General features: G+C 38.6%; 1 protein-coding gene and 1 long non-coding RNA gene across 2 annotated transcripts in view; one reads left to right on the top strand and one right to left on the bottom strand.

The window, feature by feature from the left end:
* Window positions 1-1,255: 1,255 nt before the first annotated feature.
* Window positions 1,256-6,059, top strand: LOC309631280. The gene is made up of 2 exons (XR_014246174.1): window positions 1,256-2,556; window positions 2,615-6,059. It is a non-coding gene; the product is annotated as an uncharacterized lncRNA (long non-coding RNA).
* Window positions 6,060-9,005: 2,946 nt separating this feature from the next.
* The window catches only part of KCTD18 (potassium channel tetramerization domain containing 18), a 29,307-nt gene continuing 18,756 nt past the window's right edge, over window positions 9,006-19,556 (bottom strand). Inside the window, exon 7 of the mRNA XM_082397400.1 lies at window positions 9,006-10,689. Coding sequence (XP_082253526.1) covers window positions 10,182-10,689 — 508 coding nt within the window. The 3' untranslated portion in view covers window positions 9,006-10,181. The remainder of the gene's footprint in view (window positions 10,690-19,556) is intronic.

Below are 19,556 nucleotides of genomic sequence, written 5' to 3'. Positions count from 1 at the left end.
AAAATTAATAAGGAAACACAAGCTTTAAATGACACAATAGACCAGATAGATTTAATTGATATTTATAGGACATGCCATCCAAAAAGAGCAGATTACACTTTCTTCTCAAGTGTGCACAGAACATTCTCCAGGATAGATCACATCTTGGGTCACAAATCAAGCCTCAGTAAATTTAAGAAAATTGAAATCATATCAAGCATCTTTTCTGACCACAATGCTATGAGATTAGAAATCAATTACAGGGAAAAAAACGTAAAAAACACAAACACATGGAGACTAAATACATTACTAAATAACCAAGAGATCACTGAAGAAATCAAAGAGGAAATCAAAAAATACCTAGAGACAAATGACAATGAAAACATGACGATCCAAAACCTATGGGATGCAGCAAAAGCAGTTCTAAGAGGGAAGTTTATAGCAATACAAGCCTACCTCAAGAAACAAGAAAAATCTCAACTAAACAATCTAACCTGACACCTAAAGCAACTAGAGAAAGAAGACCAAACAAAACCCAAAGTTAGTAGAAAGAAAGAAATCATAAAGATCAGAGCAGAAATAAATGAAATAGAAACAAAGAAAACAATAGCAAAGATCAATAAAATTAAAAGCTGGTTCTTTGAGAAGATAAACAAATTTGATAAACCATTAGCCAGACTCATCAAGAAAAAGAGGGAGAGGATTCAAATCAATAAAATTAGAAATTAAAAAGGAGAAGTTACAACAGACACTGCAGAAATACAGAGCATCCTAAGAGACTACTACAAGCAACTCTATGCCAATAAAATGGATAACCTGGAAGAAATGGACAAATTCTTAGAAAGGTATAACCTTCTAAGACTGAACCAGGAAGAAATAGAAAATATGAACAGACCGATCACAAGTAATGAAATTGAAACTGTGGTTAAAAATCTTCCAACAAACAAAAGTCCAGGACCAGATGGCTTCACAGGTGAATTCTATCAAACATTTAGAAAAGAGCTAACACCCATCCATCTCAAACTCTTCCAAAAAATTGCAGAGGAAGGAACACTCTCAAACTCATTCTATGAGACCACCATCATCCTGATACCAAAACCAGACAAAGATACTGTAAAAAAAGAAAATTACAGACCAGTATCACTGATGAATATAGATGCAAAAATCCTCGACGAAATACTAGCAAATAGAATCCAACAACACATTAAAAGGATCATACACCACGATCAAGTGGGATTGATCCCAGGGATGCAAGGATTCTTCAATATACGTAAATCAATCAATGTGATACACCGTATTAACAAATTGAAGATAAAAACCATATGATCATCTCAATAGATGCAGAAAAAGCTTTTGACAAAATTCAACACACATTTATGATAAAAACTCTCCAGAAAGTGGGCATAGAGGGAACCTACCTCAACATAATGAAGGCCATATACAACAAACCCACAGCAAACATCATTCTCAATGGTGAAAAACTGAAAGCATTTCCTCTAAGATCAGGAACAAGACAAGGATGTCCACTCTCACCACTATTATTCAACATAGTTTTGGAAGTCCTAGCCATGGCAATCAGAGAAGAAAAAGAAATAAAAGGAATACAAATTGGAAAAGAAGAAGTAAAACTGTCACTGTTTGCAGATGACATGATACTATAAATAGAGAATCCTAAAGATGCCACCTTAACTACTAGAACTAATCAATGAATTTGGTAAAGTTGCAGGATACAAAATTAATGCACAGAAATCTCTTGCATTCCTATACACTAATGATGAAAAATCTGAAAGAGAAATTAAGGAAACACTCCCATTTACCACTGCAACAAAAAGAATAAAATACCTAGGAATAGACCTACCTATGGAGACAAAAGACCTGTATGCAGAAAACTATAAGACACTGATGAAAGAAATTAAAGATGATACAAACAGATGGAGAGATATACCATGCTCTTGGATTGGAAGAATCAATATTGTGGAAATGACTATACTACCCAAAGCAATCTACAGATTCAATGCAATCCCTATCAGATTACCAATGGCATTTTTTACAGAACTAGAACAAAAAACCTTAAAATTTGTATGGAGACACAAAAGACCCCGAATAGCAAAAGCAGTCGTGAGGGAAAAAAACGGAGCTGGAGGAATCAGACTCCCTGACTTCAGACTATACTACAAAGCTACAGTCATCAAGACAATATGGTACTGGCACAAAAACAGAAATATAGATCAATGGAACAGGATAGAAAGCCCAGAGATAAACCCACGCACCTATGGTCAACTCATCTATGACAAAGGAGGCAAGGATATACAATGGAGAAAAGACAGTCTCTTCAATCAGTGGTGCTGGGAAAACTGGACAGCTACATGTAAAAGAATGAAATTAGAACACTCCCTAACACCATACACAAAAATAATCTCAAAATGGATTTGAGACCTAAATGTAAGACTGGACACTATAAAACTCTTAGAGGAAAACATAGGAAGAACACTCTTTGACATAAATCACAGCAAGATCTTTTTTGATCCACCTCCTAGAGTAATGGAAATAAAAACAAAAATAAACAAATGGGACCTAGTGAAACTTAAAAGCACAACAAAGGAAACTACAAACAAGACGAAAAGACAACCCTCAGAATGAGAAAAAGTATTTGCAAACGAATCAACGGATAAAGGATTAATCTCCAAAATATATAAACAGCTCATGCAGCTCAATATTAAAAAAACAAACAACCCAATCCAAAAATGGCAGAAGACCTAAATAGACATTTCTCCAGAGAAGACATACAGATTGCCAAGAAGCACATGAAAAGCTGCTCAACATCACTGATTATTAGAGAAATGAAAATCAAAACTACAATGAGGGTATCACCTCACACCAGTTAGAATGGGCATCATCAGAAAATCTACAGACAACAAATGCTGGAGAGGGTGTGGAGAAAAGGGAACCCTCTTGCACTGCTGGTGAGAATGTAAATTGATACAGCCACTATGGAGAACAGTATGGAGGTTCCTTAAAAAAGTAAAAATAGAATTGTCAATATGATCCAGCAATCCCACTACTGAGCATATACCCAGGGAAAACCATAATTCAAAAAGACACATGCACCCCAATGTTCATCGCAGCACTATTTACAATAGCTAGGTCATGGAAGCAACCTAAATGCCCATCGACAGACGAATGGATAAAGAAGATGTGGTACATATATATAATGGAATATTACTCAGCTATAAAAAGGAACGAAATTGGGTCATTTGTTGAGACGTGGATGGATCTAGAGACTGTCATACAGAGTGAAGTAAGTCAGAAAGAGAAAAACAAATATCGTATATTAACGCATATATGTGGAACCTAGAAAAATGGTACAGATGAACTGGTGTGCAGGGCAGAAATTGAGACACAGATGTAGAGAACAAACGTATGGACACCAAGGGGGGAAAGTGGCAGGGGGGTGGAGGTGGTGGTGTGATGAATTGGGCGATTGGGATTGACATGTATTCACTGATGTGTATAAAATTGATGACTAATAAGAACCTGCTGTATAAAAAAAAAATTTTACCAATAAAAAAATAAATCAATTAATTAAATAAATTCTTTTTCAGCTTCAAAAAAAAAAGCACTTCCTGTCAAAAACAGAAAACTATTCTATTTTTTTAACTCAAGTTTGAGTTAGATTTATGTATTCCTAGCCTTTTGAGAGAACACACACTTTTTGTAAATTATTGTCATCAAGGTGGCCAATAATGTCATTACCCCTCTGCTAATGCCTGACACACAGTACGTACTCAGTAAATACAAGGAAGAGAGAGCAGCTATGAAAGAATGACCCCTAGTATTTCTCTAATACCCCTAGAAAATTCTGGACTCTAAGTGGCTCGTGAAAAATAATCCAGTACATCAATTCTAGAGAAGGTGGGAAGAGAGCAGCAGCTAAAGTTCCGACCCTGGTGCAGACTGCCTGGATTCACAATGGGCCTCACCACCTGCTGGCTGTGTAAACGCGTTTCTAAACATCTCAATACCTCCGTTTCTCCATGGGTAAATGGGACAAATAACCATACCTACCTTGAAGGATTGTTACAAGGATTGAATAAGTTAATCTTTGCACAGCACTTGGAGTAATGCCTGGTACTTTGTAGGGAGACAGTAGCCACAGAGTAATGTGAGTGGAGACACTTTATAAATTTATACGGGGAAGCTTTATAGAGAGAGAAATGTAAGTATATATGAAGTAATAATTAGTAAGGGGATTAGCTACTAAAGAAAACAGGAATACAGGTACTGGGATGGCTATTACTAGAGCTTGAGGCAGAGGAAAGAACAAGTTTGGGAGAACTCCCTGCCCCCACCCACCCCTGCCCCCAAGGCTGAGACTCTGACCATGTGAGGGAGGGTGTCCCTGTGGCCCCAGTAGAGGCCAAGTAGCCCCCTGAAGTACTGGCAAGGGAGAAGCCCCGCCCCCCAGGGCACTGGAGAACCGAGGAGCTTTCCCCGGAGGAGCTGGCCGACTCACCAGGGGGCCACTTGCAGGGGTGCCACGGAACCCACTGGGAATCCTGCTGGGGTGCCAGCAAAACTTGCCAGGAAGCTTCCTGCAGGAGCATTGTTGAATTATCTGGGGAGCCAGCCAGGAGACCCACGGGACGGGGAGCTGCTGCTGCTGCTGAAACTTGGGCCCGTTGGGGTTCCCACACCCCAACCAAGCAGTCGTTGCGGGAGCAAGACCACAGGGACACTCACGGAACCAGGAAAAAGCCCCCTCCTGCTGCAGTGTCCCTCCAGTGACAAAGCCAGCTGGCTAAAGGGAAGTGCTTAGGGGGTCCAGCTCCAGGATCACAGCAGGGCAGTGAAGAGTAGATTTGGAGCCAAGAGGCAAAGAGTTGATATCTGGCATACCCTTAGAACAGTATTTGATAAATAAGTCATAGCTATGAGGCACACAAATGCTCTAAGTCCTGGCTAGCTCATCTCTGGGAGGAATGTAAAGCTCCTATAAGAAGGGTCCTAAAATAGTGCTTAAAGGCCTGGACTCGAGGAAGATGACATACACGTGAATCCTGCCCTTGCCTCATACTAGATGCAAGGCAGCTTACCAAATCCCTCTGTGCTTCAGTTTCTCCATCTGAAAAATGGGGATTAATAATAATATACCTACATTATAGGGTTGCTGTATTAAATAAGTTAACATATAAAGGGCTTAGAAGGGTACATCTTAGTTTTTATTAGATAGTTGCTTGGTTAGAACAGCAAACAAAAATGTTTCTAATATTACACCAAAACCAGAAATGTAAGTGAGAGCTAACAGGATCGAATTCTTTAATTGGCAGGCCTGAGACAACCTTCCTTTAGTACCATCCTCCCCCTCAGTTCCCAGGGTTCCACTCCTGCCTGTGATTGACAGCTCTAATGTTCTCTTACTCATCCACACCCCCCAGTTAGGAGAAATAGTTACCAGTATTTTGCTCAGGTTAAGTCACCCAGCTAGTGCAATGATTCTCAACTGGGGGTATCGATTTTGTGTCCACCCCACAACCCCAGGAGACATTTGGAAAAGTCTGGAGACATTTTGATTGTCACAACTGGGGCAGGGATGTTGCTCAATATCCTACAGTGCACAGTACAGTCGTCCTCAGTAAAGAATTATCCAGTCCAAACTGCCAATAGTGTCACAGTTGAAAAACCCTGATCTGGAGGGTCCAGGGGCTTTGGAGAAAGAAAACAGAAACAGGGAATGAGCAGAGACATTGTGCCTTGTTCCTCCAGCTACACTGGGTTCCTGGTTGGTTCAGCCTATGTCATCAAATCCAGACTGTCTGGCCCACAGCTGGAGTCTAAATGTACAATTTCTGATGTCCTTGGGCTATTCATGTCATCTACATAGAAGCTGGGTTCCCACATCTTCCAAACCAAGAAATTAGGGCATAAGTTCTTGAAAGAGCTGCTATTGAAGCAGAATGTCCAAATTTTTAAGAAATCTTGGCAGAAGGAAGCAATATTTGTCTTTTTCCAACTTTAGCCAACCTTTCCAACTTTTTCCAATCTCTTTCTTTCCATAAAGTGCTGTTTAAAACAAGTTTCTCTTCTAAGCTTCAGGCCCTCAGATTCATTCCTGTAGCTGAGCACAATTTTACTAAGGTAATGAAGGTTTTAGGGTAAAAGAAAGGAAAGTATGAGAAGCACCATTATAAAATGAAAAGTTGCTAAATAAACAAGTAGGACAGAATATTGATTGACAGTTACTGTAAAATTCTGTTTGTCTCAGCCACAGCTTACATCAGGAAGTGTCTAGCCAGCAAATATGAAATGTGTATGGGCTGTCTAAGGCAACACATGTGAACAAAGAAAAATTAGCTTTTCTGTAACAATATAAACCATGTGTAGCTCATGAGGTTGACAGGACTATAAGTGAAAACGGTTCTTTGGCTGCTCCACCAACCAAATTCCGTGGATATGAAATTCTGAAAACAGCTGGAAACCAATCTTTTTTTCTGTTAGTTATTCATGATGTTTCCTTTTCTGGCTGTACTACATGCTTGAAATCCTGCATTTGATTTCATCTGAGTGAAAACTGCAGCCCTCGACAAAGAATCACTCATCCACTCCTCACTGGCTGAGGAATTCAGCAACTTGTTGACAGTTTCCAAGGGAGAGTTTCAGCATATGGGAAAATGACAGTATTTTCCATAATTAAAAAGTTCCTGGTTAACTTAGGAATACACATATGTAAATCATTTAAAAATATTTTTCATTTGCTATAGTAAAAGCTCTTTCCCTTCATTTTATTAAGTTCATATTTTCTACTTAGTTTCTAACCAACATCCTACCAAACGTAGATTAAAGCTGTTCAAAGGGATTGCAGGTATAAATAAGGCAATCCTTTATAAGGCACCTCATATTCATATAAATGTTAGCATTTTTCCCTTTACTGAACAATTTACTACCACAAATTTTTGTGCACATTCAAAATGCTATTTAAATAAAAATTCTTCTATGAACAATTTCTCAGGGAAAGCCAAATATGCTTGTACATTAATTCTTTCTTTAGAAATCAAAGTATAGTTGATAATAATTACACTGTATTTAACCATAGATTGGGAAGTGTATCAACAGTTTTTTCAATGTTAGCACTCGCTAAGGAAGCAATAGGATTCAGTCTGTGAATGAAAAAGAAATTGCATCAGCAAGTCTAGCAGGGGCAGTAAAGCAGGAGGAGAGGGGCCAGACTGCTTTTTTCCTTTCTCAGAAGTCAGGCAGTATCTGTCTGACCTCTCTGGGGTCTCATGAGCCATGTCTCTGAATTACTTTAAACAACTTGACAAGTTATATAACTGTTACGGTCATTACTAACGGTAATTGTGGTCATTAGCAACAATCACCAAATTAAGGGATTTCCGCCAGCATCTCCTTTGTTCTGACAGGATAAGTTTTGCAAGGTTGGAAATCAGTTTCTGCACCCCCGAAGACCGCTACCAGATACAGTTTATAAAATAATTGGGGGAGGGGGCGTTGCCCTGTCAGCAATTTACTGGAGGCCTACTGTGTACCAGGCATTGCAAGTACAGAGGTGGCAGAGTCGCTCTCTAGTAGAAGACAGACATGTGATCTAATACCATAATACCTTCCTGTTCAAAAACTTTAAATATTAAACAAATCCACAGTTTGACATCTACTTCCTCCCTCTGGCTTTTCCTTTGATCAGTGCTGCTGTGGCATTCTGTGAAATTAGATTACGCGGCTAAAGTGTGTGTGTGGAGGAGCGGTCATTACTGTAAGGCCTTTACATTATTGAACCTCATTTTCTCGATCTCTAAAGGACTGGAAAAGACTACCTTCATTATGTTGTTCTGAAACTAAAAAGCAAACTGAACACAGTGAAATAAAATATATGAAAATACTTCATAAACTAACATAAAGCAATATTGAAACAAAAACTTATTATTTAAAAATACAAATGAAACAAATCCTTCAGTAGATTCCTACTGCCAGCCTTAGCCTCTCCACCTTATAATTAACCAGTTTTAACCAGGGCAAACCAGTTTTCAACACAGACTGCCTGGAAGGGCATAGTCAATTATCTTTTTTTATATGAGCAATACCTACTCTACTCACCATTCAGAATTTCTGTTGCGTCCTCTGATCCAACAACTGCACAAACCTACTTTTCCAAAGTAATGACACTGAATCACTGTTTATAAAGCATGCTTTCCTTTAAAAAAATTTTTATTTTCCAGGAAGACCAATGGGTTATGATGAGTTACCAACTCTTAATGTTCACAGAGTCTGGTATTAGGAAAAATGTGTCTTCATGCGAAATGAACCTAATCCCCAGGGAACCACACCCAAATAAAGTAATGTTCAAGTTACTGGAGCATTCTGAAATTGATTTTGACTCCTGATACCCATAAGGGATGGTTTGTCCCTTTCCACCTCAGCTGAACCATGGCCCAATAGTTATTCCAAAAACTCTCCTCTTATAAAGGCCAAATGTGCTCAACAGACGTCCCTTAAACTACTTGATGCAAAGAAATGCAGGCTGTTGACTGAATCAACCATGATTAACCTTCAACATGTTTCCTTTCCAGACAAATGTTTATTATGTGTAAAATACACATTAGTATAAAATTTTCTTACATGAATCAGCAATTCAAAATGTTGTAGATCAAGCAATGCCAATAATATCCTAAATGGAAGTTCTCAAACTCACTATGGTCTTTAATTTTCAGAAGACCTGGATTCTATGTAATAGTATTTTTCAAGGTGACTGAATATCTTATATATTCCCCAGGGGAATATCATTCATGAATCTTTAGTTTTAAATATTCACTTTTTCTAGCCAAATAAACCACTTATTTAAAAAAGGCTGCTGGTATTTGGATAGCTATCCAAAATTGGTTTAACGATTTCATACGTTAACTAGACAAGAAAGCAATTTTGTGAGCAGAAATAGATAACCTATATAAACGAACAAGCTTTCAAACTACTAAAGGGCTCCAAGGCTTAAAAATAAGTACAGTCACAGAAAAATGTCACTTTTTACGGAAAGGTTTTTTTTATTTTGTAAAAAGTAATGTTTTGAGTATATTTACTTTACTCTTTTAAACCAGTACAAGTACAATGATAAGCACTGAGTAAAAAGTACCCTGCTTTATGAACTTATCTTTAACACACTGACGGCATACTGCTCACTGAAGACAGAAATATGTGATCCAATTATAAAACATAACATGTACGTGTAAACACATACAACTGAATAGTTGTGAAAAAATAGATTAATCAAAATACTCTGTTTTAAAATATTAAATTCAAGTTATGTGGAAATTTTATGCATAAAAAATCATATTGTATAATCAGAATAACTCTTTAATGGTCATTTCTGAAAAAAAATATTAACTTTAGTTAAAAAGTTAATACATTTCTCTTCAAAGTACTTTCAAAACTTCACTACTCAAATGAAAAATAAAATATTTTAACAATTCATTCCATGACATGTTATATAGTTCTTATTCCAAGAAATCTTCTGGCAAGGTATAAATAAATCTGTTAACAGAAAAGAGTAAGAAAAGCCAATCTAGGAAAGAAAATTGTTCCATTAAGTGAGAGTCAAAGTGTGATCTCAAATTACTGTCTTTTTTTTCCCCCTCCATATCATTTCTTTTCATGCTACCTTTTGAGACTGAGAGTGCCCTGCAGGGAGTTCACCTTGATCTACATTTCTCTCAAATCTCCCCCCATCTGGGACATAGCACAGGGAAGCACTAATATCACCCTCTCTATTTCACCAGACTGAAAGCTAAGCCCAAACCTCACTCCTACCCCTGGGCTGCTGTGAGTAACATTAAATAAGTGCCTAAAATCTATAATTATTTCAGCAACAAAGTGGACTTGCTAGGGATGATTTTGCTCTACTGTTTTGTTGCCTTAATACCAATTAAACATTTTTTTAAAAAAAAGCCCACACACATTAAAAAACCTGAAATTAAAACCGTCCCTAGACAAATAATTTAAACGTTGGGAAAATGAGAAGTAAATATAGGCCCAACCACTTACAGTCTCCCTCCTCCATTCCTACTTCACACAATTCACCCTAAATAGAAAGAAACAAGCTTTCATCCCGACTGCATCGGGAAAGAGTGCCGCTTATTTGTATTAAACTGGCTGTAAGCTCGGAGAGGCAAACGGGACACCCTGAGGCCCCGTTTCCATCAATCGGTCTGGCCCCGCCCGTTCTCAGTCCTCGCGCCCAGGGCGCTGGGGGCGTCGGGGGTCGGCTCTGGGGACCCCGCCGGCCTGGCCGCGGGGCAGGCGGGCGGGGAAGGCCCCGCAGCGCACAAGGGAGTCCGCTTCAGTTTTATCACTCGGTGCGGGGTGGCCTTTTTGTCGGAGAGCAGAACCTTAGCTGGAGGTGGGTGCGTGGCCCCGTTCTCAGCACCCCCGGTCCCGTGGGCAGCCTGGGGATGCCCGGGCAGCCCTGTGCCCACCGGGGACGGGGCTTTCGACGGTGCAGAGCGCTGAGCTGCCCTTCCTCCTGCAGCCGGGTTCACGGATGCCCGGGACCAGGGCTGCGGGGCACTGGCCGGAGGCACCCTGACGGAAGCCGAGTTCTTGACTTTAATTTGGGTGCTGGTGGAAGGCCCCAAAAATCGGACTGGCTTAGGACCAGTCTTACAGTTCACGCCTTCTTCTTCCTCTTCATTGGGCGCTATCAGTCGCCTGTAAATAGAGAAGCAGGTTCTTGTCAACCAGCTGGTCCTGTAAACCAGCATCTACAGGTTTAGTAACTAATGAACACGTCTCCAAAGTTTACCTTCAGGGTGAATAAAAAGGTTTTCGTCAAGAATTTGAGCCAAGAGGTATCAACCTACCTCATCTCTCATCTCCCACCAAGGTCAATAAGTAAATTAGCAAGTTTACAAAAGATTGTTTCAACTGGAATACGCTCTTTCAAACTCACACATAATGTTAATACCAGCAAGTTAAAATTTGGAGCGTTACACTGGAATTACACAACACATTACTCAGTTCTCACAAATTCTGATGTGATCCAGAGGACAACCAGGAGTATCCCAAGTTGTTTTTCCCAGAATAGCAGTTTCAAGATATTTACTGAGGAAAAAAGGGTTTCACAAATAAACTTGAGAAATGCTACTGCATATTTTATTCTCCTCCTAAAGCTTTAAACTCTATATTAACAAATTAAAGATTCTATAGTAAAGACACCTGTTTAGCTTTGTTGAATCCATATTTCCCAATCATTCTGTAATGCACCCTTTGGCACCCGGTAAAATTAGCGTGCTATGGAACACATTTTGGGAACTGCTAGAATAGTCGAACTCATGGTACAGTTAGATGTTTTTTGAATTCGAGAAGTATTGGACAAACCTTCAAAGATTCTTCAGCTGAGTTGCCATTCACTATAAAAAGCCTGAAGTGGGAACACTGTTTTACCTTATTTATTTTTAATTCATTTTGTTTAAACTAAAACAAACAAACAAAAAACAGTTCACCCATTTCTCCCACTGACCGCCCCCCACCCCCCGCCACCTCTGGCAACTACCAATCAGTTCCCTGTTTTTTTTGCTTTGGGTTTTGTTTGTTTGTTGTGTGTTTGTTTTTAAGATTCCACATAAAAGCTCATATGGTATTTGTCTTCCTCTGTCTGACTTACTTCACTTAGCATAATATCCTCAAGGTCCATTTGTTGCAAATATATATATATATATATACACACACACACATACCACAATTTCTTTATACCATCATCCATCAATGGACACTTAGGTTGTTTTTATATCTTGGCTATTGTAAATAATGCTTCAATGAACATGGGGGTACATATATCTTTATGAGTTAGTGTTTTTGCTTTCTTTGGATAGACACCCAGAAGTAGAATTGCTGGATCATATGTTAGTCCTACTTAGAATTTTTTGAAGAACTTTCATATTGTTTTCCATAGTGGCTGCACCAATTTACATTCCCACTAACAGTGCACAACGGTTCCTTTTTTTCCACATCCTTGCCAACATTTATTTCCTGTCTTTTTGATGACAGCCATTCTAACAAGCATGAGGTGATATCTCATTGTGGTTTTGATTTGCATTTCCCTGATGATTAATGATGTTGAGCATCTTTTCATGTACCCATTGGTCATCTATATGTCTTCTTTGGAAAAATGTTTATTCAGATCTTCTGTCCATTTTTGAATCAGATTGTTTGTTTTTCTGCTATTGAGCTGTATGAGTTCTTTATATATTTTGGATATTAGCCCCTTATCAGATCTATGATTTGCAAATATTTTCTACCATCCAGTAGTTTGCCTTTTCATTTTGTTGATGGTTTCCTTTGCTGTGCAGAAGCTTTTTTAGTTTGATGTAGCCCCACTTGTTTATTTTTGCTTCTGTTGTTTTTCATGTCAGATTAAAAGATCATCACTAAGACCTATGTCAAGGAGCTTACCATCTATTTTTTCTTCTAGGAGTTTTATGGTTTACATTCAAGTCTTTAATCCATTTTGAGTTAATTTTTGTGTAGTATGGTGTAAGATAGTGGTCCAGTTTCATTCTTTTGCATGTGGATATCCAATTTTCCCAACACTGTTTATTGAAGACACCTTTCCCCATCGTATATTTTTGGCTCCTTTGTTGTAAATCAGTTGGCCTATATGTATGGGTTTATTTCTGGTCTCTCTCTTCTGTTCCACTGATCTGTGTGTCTGTTTTTATGCCAATACCATACCATTTAAATTACTATAGCTTTGTAATATAGTTTGAAATCAGGGAGCATGATGCCTTCAGCTTTGTTCTTCTTTCTCAAGATTGCTTTGGCTATTTAGGGTCTTTTGTGGTTCCACACATATTTTAGGATTGTTCGTCCTACTTCTGTGAACAATGTCATTGGAATTTTGATAGGGATCACACTGAATCTGTATATTGCTTTGGGTAATACAGGCATTTTAATAATATTAATTCTTCCAATTCATGAATAGGAACTATCTTTCCATTTATTTGTGTCTTCTTCAATTGCTTTCATTAACGACTTACAGTTTTCAACATACAGGTTTTTTATTATCTCCTTGGTTAAATTTATTCCTAGGCATTTTATTCTTTTTGATGCAACCATAAACTGGATTTCCTTAATTTCTCTTTCTGATAGTTCATTATTAGCATATAGAAATGCAACAGATTTTTGTGTATTGATTTTGTTTATTAGTTCTAACAGTTTTTTGATGGAGTATTTAGGGTTTTCTATATATAATATCATGTCATCTGCAAATAGTGACAGTTTTACTTCTTCCTTTCCAATATGGATATTTTTAATTTATTTTTCTTGCCTAATTGCTCTGGCTGGGACTTCCAATACTATGTTTAGTAAAAGTAGTGAGAGTGGGGGTCCTTATCTTGTTCCTGATCTTAGAGGAAATGCTTTGAGCTTCTCACCACTGAGTATGTTTGCTGTAGGCTTGTCATATAAGGCTTTATTATGTTGAGGTACATCCTCACTATACCTGCTCTGTTGAGAATTTTTATCATAAATGGATGCTGAATTTTGTCAAATACCTCTTCTGCGTCTATTGAGATGATCATATGATTTTTGATATGATATAAAAACCATTTGATAGATTGTTTCCAGTTCAAGATGACAACATAGGAAGATACTGAACTCACCTCCTCCCATGGACACACTGAGTCTATAGCTACATATGGAACAACTTCCTCTTAAATAAAACTTAAAGGCCAGCTGAGTGACAACTACATATTGGGCAAATAAGAAAACAACATTGAAGCAGGTAGGAGAAGCTGGAACACAATCTTGCCATAAACCTGTCCCCCAATGCAGTAATCCGCAACCAGGAAGAAAGTCAAAACCTGCATCTTCTCCCTGAGGAGGGAAAGATTCAAACCCCACATCGGGCTCCCCAGTTTTTAAGACATGCACTTGAGAGATGAGCCCCCAAAACACTTAACTTTAAAATCAACAGGGTTCAAGTCCCGAGGCCCACAAACAATAGCAATCTGATAAACAGCTCTTCCAGGGTCCACATGCTCAGATTCACCCACCCCAGGGCCCAGTTCAAAGGTGGCCAATTGCACCCAGACTTAAATAGTAAAGTAGCTCACTTGCTGATAGAAAAGTGCTGGCCTGAGGGGCAGCCGTCTAATTTAACACACACATCTAGAAGCCTGCTGGAACACTCTCTGGGAATGAAGACTAGCAGGTACCATCTTCATGCTCTCCCTTTGCTGTGCTCCAGAGCACCAGTATTTCCTGGAAGAGAGCTTTTATACTCGTCTGGAACCCTCACTTTTTATGGCTCTTAGCCAGGGGACACCTCCTGATTGCCTGGCTCTGGAGGCCAGTGGAGCTTGCATTCCTGGTCCCATGGGACTGTAACAATTGGTGTTACCCAGAAAGGAGCTCATAGCCTTGTCTGGTATCCCAATTTTTGCAAATGCTGCCAAGAGACACCTCTACATTGCATGGCTCTGGTGGCCAGTAGGGCTTATGCTTGTGGGTCCCACCGGACTGTAACCAATGGAGAAAGAGTTCTTAAACAGCTACCACCCCAGGATGCAACAAGAGGCAACAGACCCAGAAGCTCAGTCTTTCCGTGACAGAGATCTGTTAGCTGATCATCATGACTGCAGCCTGAGGGGCAGACTTCTAATTAAACACGCATCTAGGGGCTGACTATAATCTTTCCCAGAGACCTCATAGGGTGGGTGCTATCTTCACACCCACCTTCTGCCACACTCCAAAGTGCCAGTGTCTCCTGAAGGGGAAATTTACATGCATCTGGTCCCCTGGTTTTTGTATTTGCCACCCACAGCATGCCCCTTGATCCCTTGATCCCCTGGCTCTGGTGGCTGGTGGGACTTGCATTCCTGAGTCCCATGGGACTGTGGCAATCAGAGAGATGGTTCCTGGCGGGCTAACATCTACAGGACACTGCACAGACAACAGACTGAGGAACATCCCCCAGTCTTTCTGCAAAGGAGGCCTCTTTGCTTGTCCTAGTGCTTCGGCCTGAGGGACAGGCCTCAGGTTTGGCACACATGTATTGCCAAACAGAACTGCTCTCAAGGAACATAGGCTGTGAATGCCATCTTGGTGCTCTCTCTCTCTGCCTTGCTCCAGCTCCTCAGAACCTTTCTGAAAAGAGCTTATACACTCAGCTGGAGCCCCGATTTTTGCAGCTGCCACCAAGGGGACACCTTCAGATTGCCTGGCTCTGTTGGCCAGCAGAGCTTACACTTGCAGTCCCACAGGACTGTATATATTTGTATAGCTCTAAAAGCTGCCGCCTGAGGGTCTGGCTTCCAAGCAGCCTCAATCTAGGTGATGAGATCCTCCCCTTTGGGACACTGACAGGTCTTGGCTCATCCTCAACTACTGGGAGTTATTAAAAATATAATAGGCTGCTTGGACAATCACAAAGGTTTGAGAGTCAACTAAGAGCTGGGGCAGGGCCAAACAATAAGGTTCATCCTCTGCACAAGGCTACTCTTTCAAAACTGAGTGAGGTGGTTGTTTCATCTACTGTATAGAAACCAACACAGAGAGTCAAGTAAAATGAAGAAACTGAGGAATATGTTCCAAATGAAAGAACAAGATAAAACCTCAGGAAAAAACCTTAATTAAACATACATAAGTAATTTAGCTGAGAAGGAGTTCAATAATGGTCATAAAAATGCTCACCAAACTGGGGAGAAGAATGAATGAACACAGTGAGAACTTCAACAAAGAGATGAAAAATATAAGAAAGTACCAAATAGAAGTCACAGAGCTGTAGAATACAATAACTGAACTGATAAACACACTAGAGGGGTTCAACAGCAGACCAGATGAAGCAGAAGAAAGGATCAGTCAACTCAAAGGCAGGGCAGTGGAATTCACCCAATCAGAGCAGGGAAAAAGAAAAAGAATGGAAAAAAAGTGAAGATAATTTAAGGGACTTATGGGACAACATCAAATGGACTAACATTCACATTATAGGGCTCCCAGAAGAAGAGAGAGAGAAAGGAGAAGAAATCTTATTTGAATAAATAATAGCTGAAAACTATATAGCCAAGAAAGGAAAGAGACATCCAGATCCAGGAAGTCCAGAGAATTCCAAAAAAGATGAACCCAAAGAGACCCACACTAAGACACATTATAATTAAAATGTCAAAAGTGAAAGACAAGGAGAAAATCTTAAAAACAGCAAGAGAAAAATAACTTGTTATATACAAAGGAACCCCCATAAGACTATCAGGAGATTTTCAGCAGAAATTTTGCAGGCTAGAAAGGAGTGGCATGATATATTCAAAGTAGTAAAAGAAAAAAATCCAACCAAGAATACTCTACCCAGCAAAATAACCATTCAGAATTGAAGGAATAATAAAGAGTTTTCCAGACAAACAAAAGCTAAAGGAGTTCATCACCACTAAACTGGCCTTACAAGAAATGTTAAAGGGACTTCTTTAAGCTGAAAAGAAAGGGCACTAATTAGTAACAACACATATGAAAGAATAAATCTCACTGGAAAGGTAAATATATAGTAAAGGTAGTATATTAATCACTTATAAAGCTAGTATAAAGGTTAAAAGAAAAAAGTAATAAAAATAACTATGATTACAATAATTAGTTATGGAATACACAATATAAAATGATGTAAAATATGACACCAAAAACCTAAAACGTGGCAGGGGATAGTATAATGTTGAGCTTTACAATGGAATCAAACTTAAGTTGTTATCAACTTAAAACAGACTGTTATAGATATAAGTTGTTATATGTAAGCCTCATGGTAACCACAAAGCAAAAACTTATAGTAAATACACAAAAGATAAAGAGAAAGGAATATAATCATACCACTAAAAAAAGTCATCAAACCATAAAGGAAGAGAGCAGGAGAAGAAAGGAACAGAGAGGAACTATAAAAACAATCAGAAAACAATCAACAAAATGGAAATAAGTACATACCTATCAATAATTACTTTAAATGCAAATGGACTAAATTCACAGAGTGGCTGAATAGATCAAAAAATAAGACCCATCTATATGCTGCCCACGAAAGACTCACTTAAGTGTAAGGACACACACAGACTGAAAGTGAAGGGATGGGAAAAGATATTCCATGCAAACCAAAAGAAACCAAAAGAAAGCTGGAGTAGCTATACTTTTATCAGATAAAATAGACTTTAAAACAAAGACTGTAATAAGAGACAAAAAAGGGCATTACATAATCTTAAAAAGGTCAATCGAACAAGAGGATATAACATTTGTAAATATTAATGCACCCAAAATAGGAGCATCTAAAAAATAAAGCAAATATTAACAGAACTAAAGGAAGAAACAGAGAGCAATATGATAATAGTGGGGAGCTTCAATACCCCACTTACATCAATGGATAGATCCTACAGATAGAAAATCAATAAGGAAACATTGGCCTTAAATGACATGTTAGGCCAGATGGACTTAACAGATATTTACAGAACATTCCATCCAAAAATAACAGAGTACACAATCTTCTCAGGTGCACATGGAACATTTTCCATGATAGATCATGTGTTAGGCCACAATACGAGTCTCAGTAAGTTTAAGACAACTGAAATCATATCAAGCTCCCTTTCTGACCACAATGGTATGAAACTAGAAATTAATTACACAAAGAAAACTGGAAAATTCACAAATACATAGAGATTAAACAACATGTTACTGTACAACCAATGGGTCAAAGAAGAAATCAAAAGAGAAATCAAAAAATACCTTGAGACAAATAAAAATGGAAATGTAACATACCAAAATTTGTGGGATGCAGTGAAAGCAGTTCTAAGAGAGTTCATAGCAATGTTTACCTCAAGAAATAGGATAAATCTCAAATAAACAACCTAACTTAAGACCTCAAGGAACTAGAAAAAGATCAAACAAAAGTTAGTAGAAGGAAGGAAATAACAAAGATTAGAATAGAAATGAATGAAATAGAGACTAAAAACACAATAGGAAAGATCAATAAAACTAACAGCTGATTTTTTGAAAAGATAAACAAAACTGACAAACCTTTAGCTAGATTCACCAAGAAAAAAAGAGAGTACTCAAAATCAGAAATGAAAGAGATGTTGAAACTGATACCATAGACACACAAAGGATCATAAGAGGCTACTATGAACAATTATATGCCAACAAATTGGACAACCTAGAAGAAATGGATTAATTCCTAGAAACATACAACCTACCAAGACTAAATCACGATGAAATAGAAAATCTGAACAGACCAATGACTACTAAGGAGATTGAAATCTCCTAACAAACAAAAGTTCAGGACCAGACAGCTTCACTGGTGAATTCTACCAAACCAATTCTTCAAAGAATTAATACCAGTCCCTCTTAAACACTTCCAAAAAATAAAAGAGGAGGGAACTCTTTCAAATTCATTAAGGCCAGTAGTACCATGATATCAAAACCAGACAAGGATGCCACAGGAAAATTACACACCAATATCCCTGATGAACATAAATGCAAAAAATCCTCAAAAAAAATACTAGCAAACTGAATTCAACAATACATTAAAAGGAACACACATGATGATTTACTCCAGGGATGAAAAGATGGTTCAACATCCACAAATCAGTCAATATGATACACTACACCAACAAAATGAAGGAAAAAAATCACAGGGGACATTACTTTAAATGACCTTAAAACTGTCAAACTGTCAAGCAACCACTGTCAAAAGCCTGCCTGCTCCTTCCACTGCTTCCATCAGTTTCACTTCATGAAGATCACCTTCTGAACATGTGTAATGGCAATCCTCCAAGTCTTCTCCCTCTGACTCAGCACTGTTGTGTCTTCAGAGGCAAATATAAGATACTGAACTCTGATTTTTGGAAATGGGATCATAATAGCGTAGTGATTTGCAACATAATATAATATATTCAACCTCAAAACTCTACTGAACATAACTAAAATTTTGTAGGTGAGAAATGGTTCTTTGGGATCTCACAAGTACTTCTAAGTCATCGTTACCTGGTCCATGAATCAAAAATGATGCTTAATCAAATCCCAGAGGAAAAAGACAACTAACACAGAGGAGAGTTTCCATGAAACCATTTCTGCTTGCTTTATATTTTGTACACATCTTCCACTGGACTCTAGTCCAAGGTTGCTCCACCTGAGCACTATTGCCATTTGGGGTTCAACAATTCTTTGTCATGGGGGGCTGCCCTCTGCATTCTAGGACGTTTAGAAGCAACCCTGGCCTCTACCCTCTGGATGCCAGCAACATCCCCCACCCGACAGTGTCCCCAAACGTTACCATATATATCCCCTGGGGAAAAAAACCACCCCCAATGGAGAACTACTGCTCTAGACCCAAATAATATTTGCTAACTATAAGTTCAAACACCAAAATAGATAATGATAATAAAATGAGCAAAAAGATCTGTTTTAACATATGATTTACTACTAAAAACTGAATAAAATTCTCTGCACCTCTGTGAAAGATCCAGAGGGCAAAAGTAAGAAAGCAGTCTGAAATTTCATACGGGCACTGAATCAAATGCTAGAATAGATGATCAAGAAATCAGAATGTCTGAAAGTCA

This window comes from Balaenoptera borealis, assembly GCF_965194805.1.
Source record: "Balaenoptera borealis genome assembly, chromosome: 6".
NCBI classification, from domain to species: domain Eukaryota; kingdom Metazoa; phylum Chordata; class Mammalia; order Artiodactyla; family Balaenopteridae; genus Balaenoptera; species Balaenoptera borealis.
This window is presented reverse-complemented; position numbering and strand designations above follow the sequence as displayed.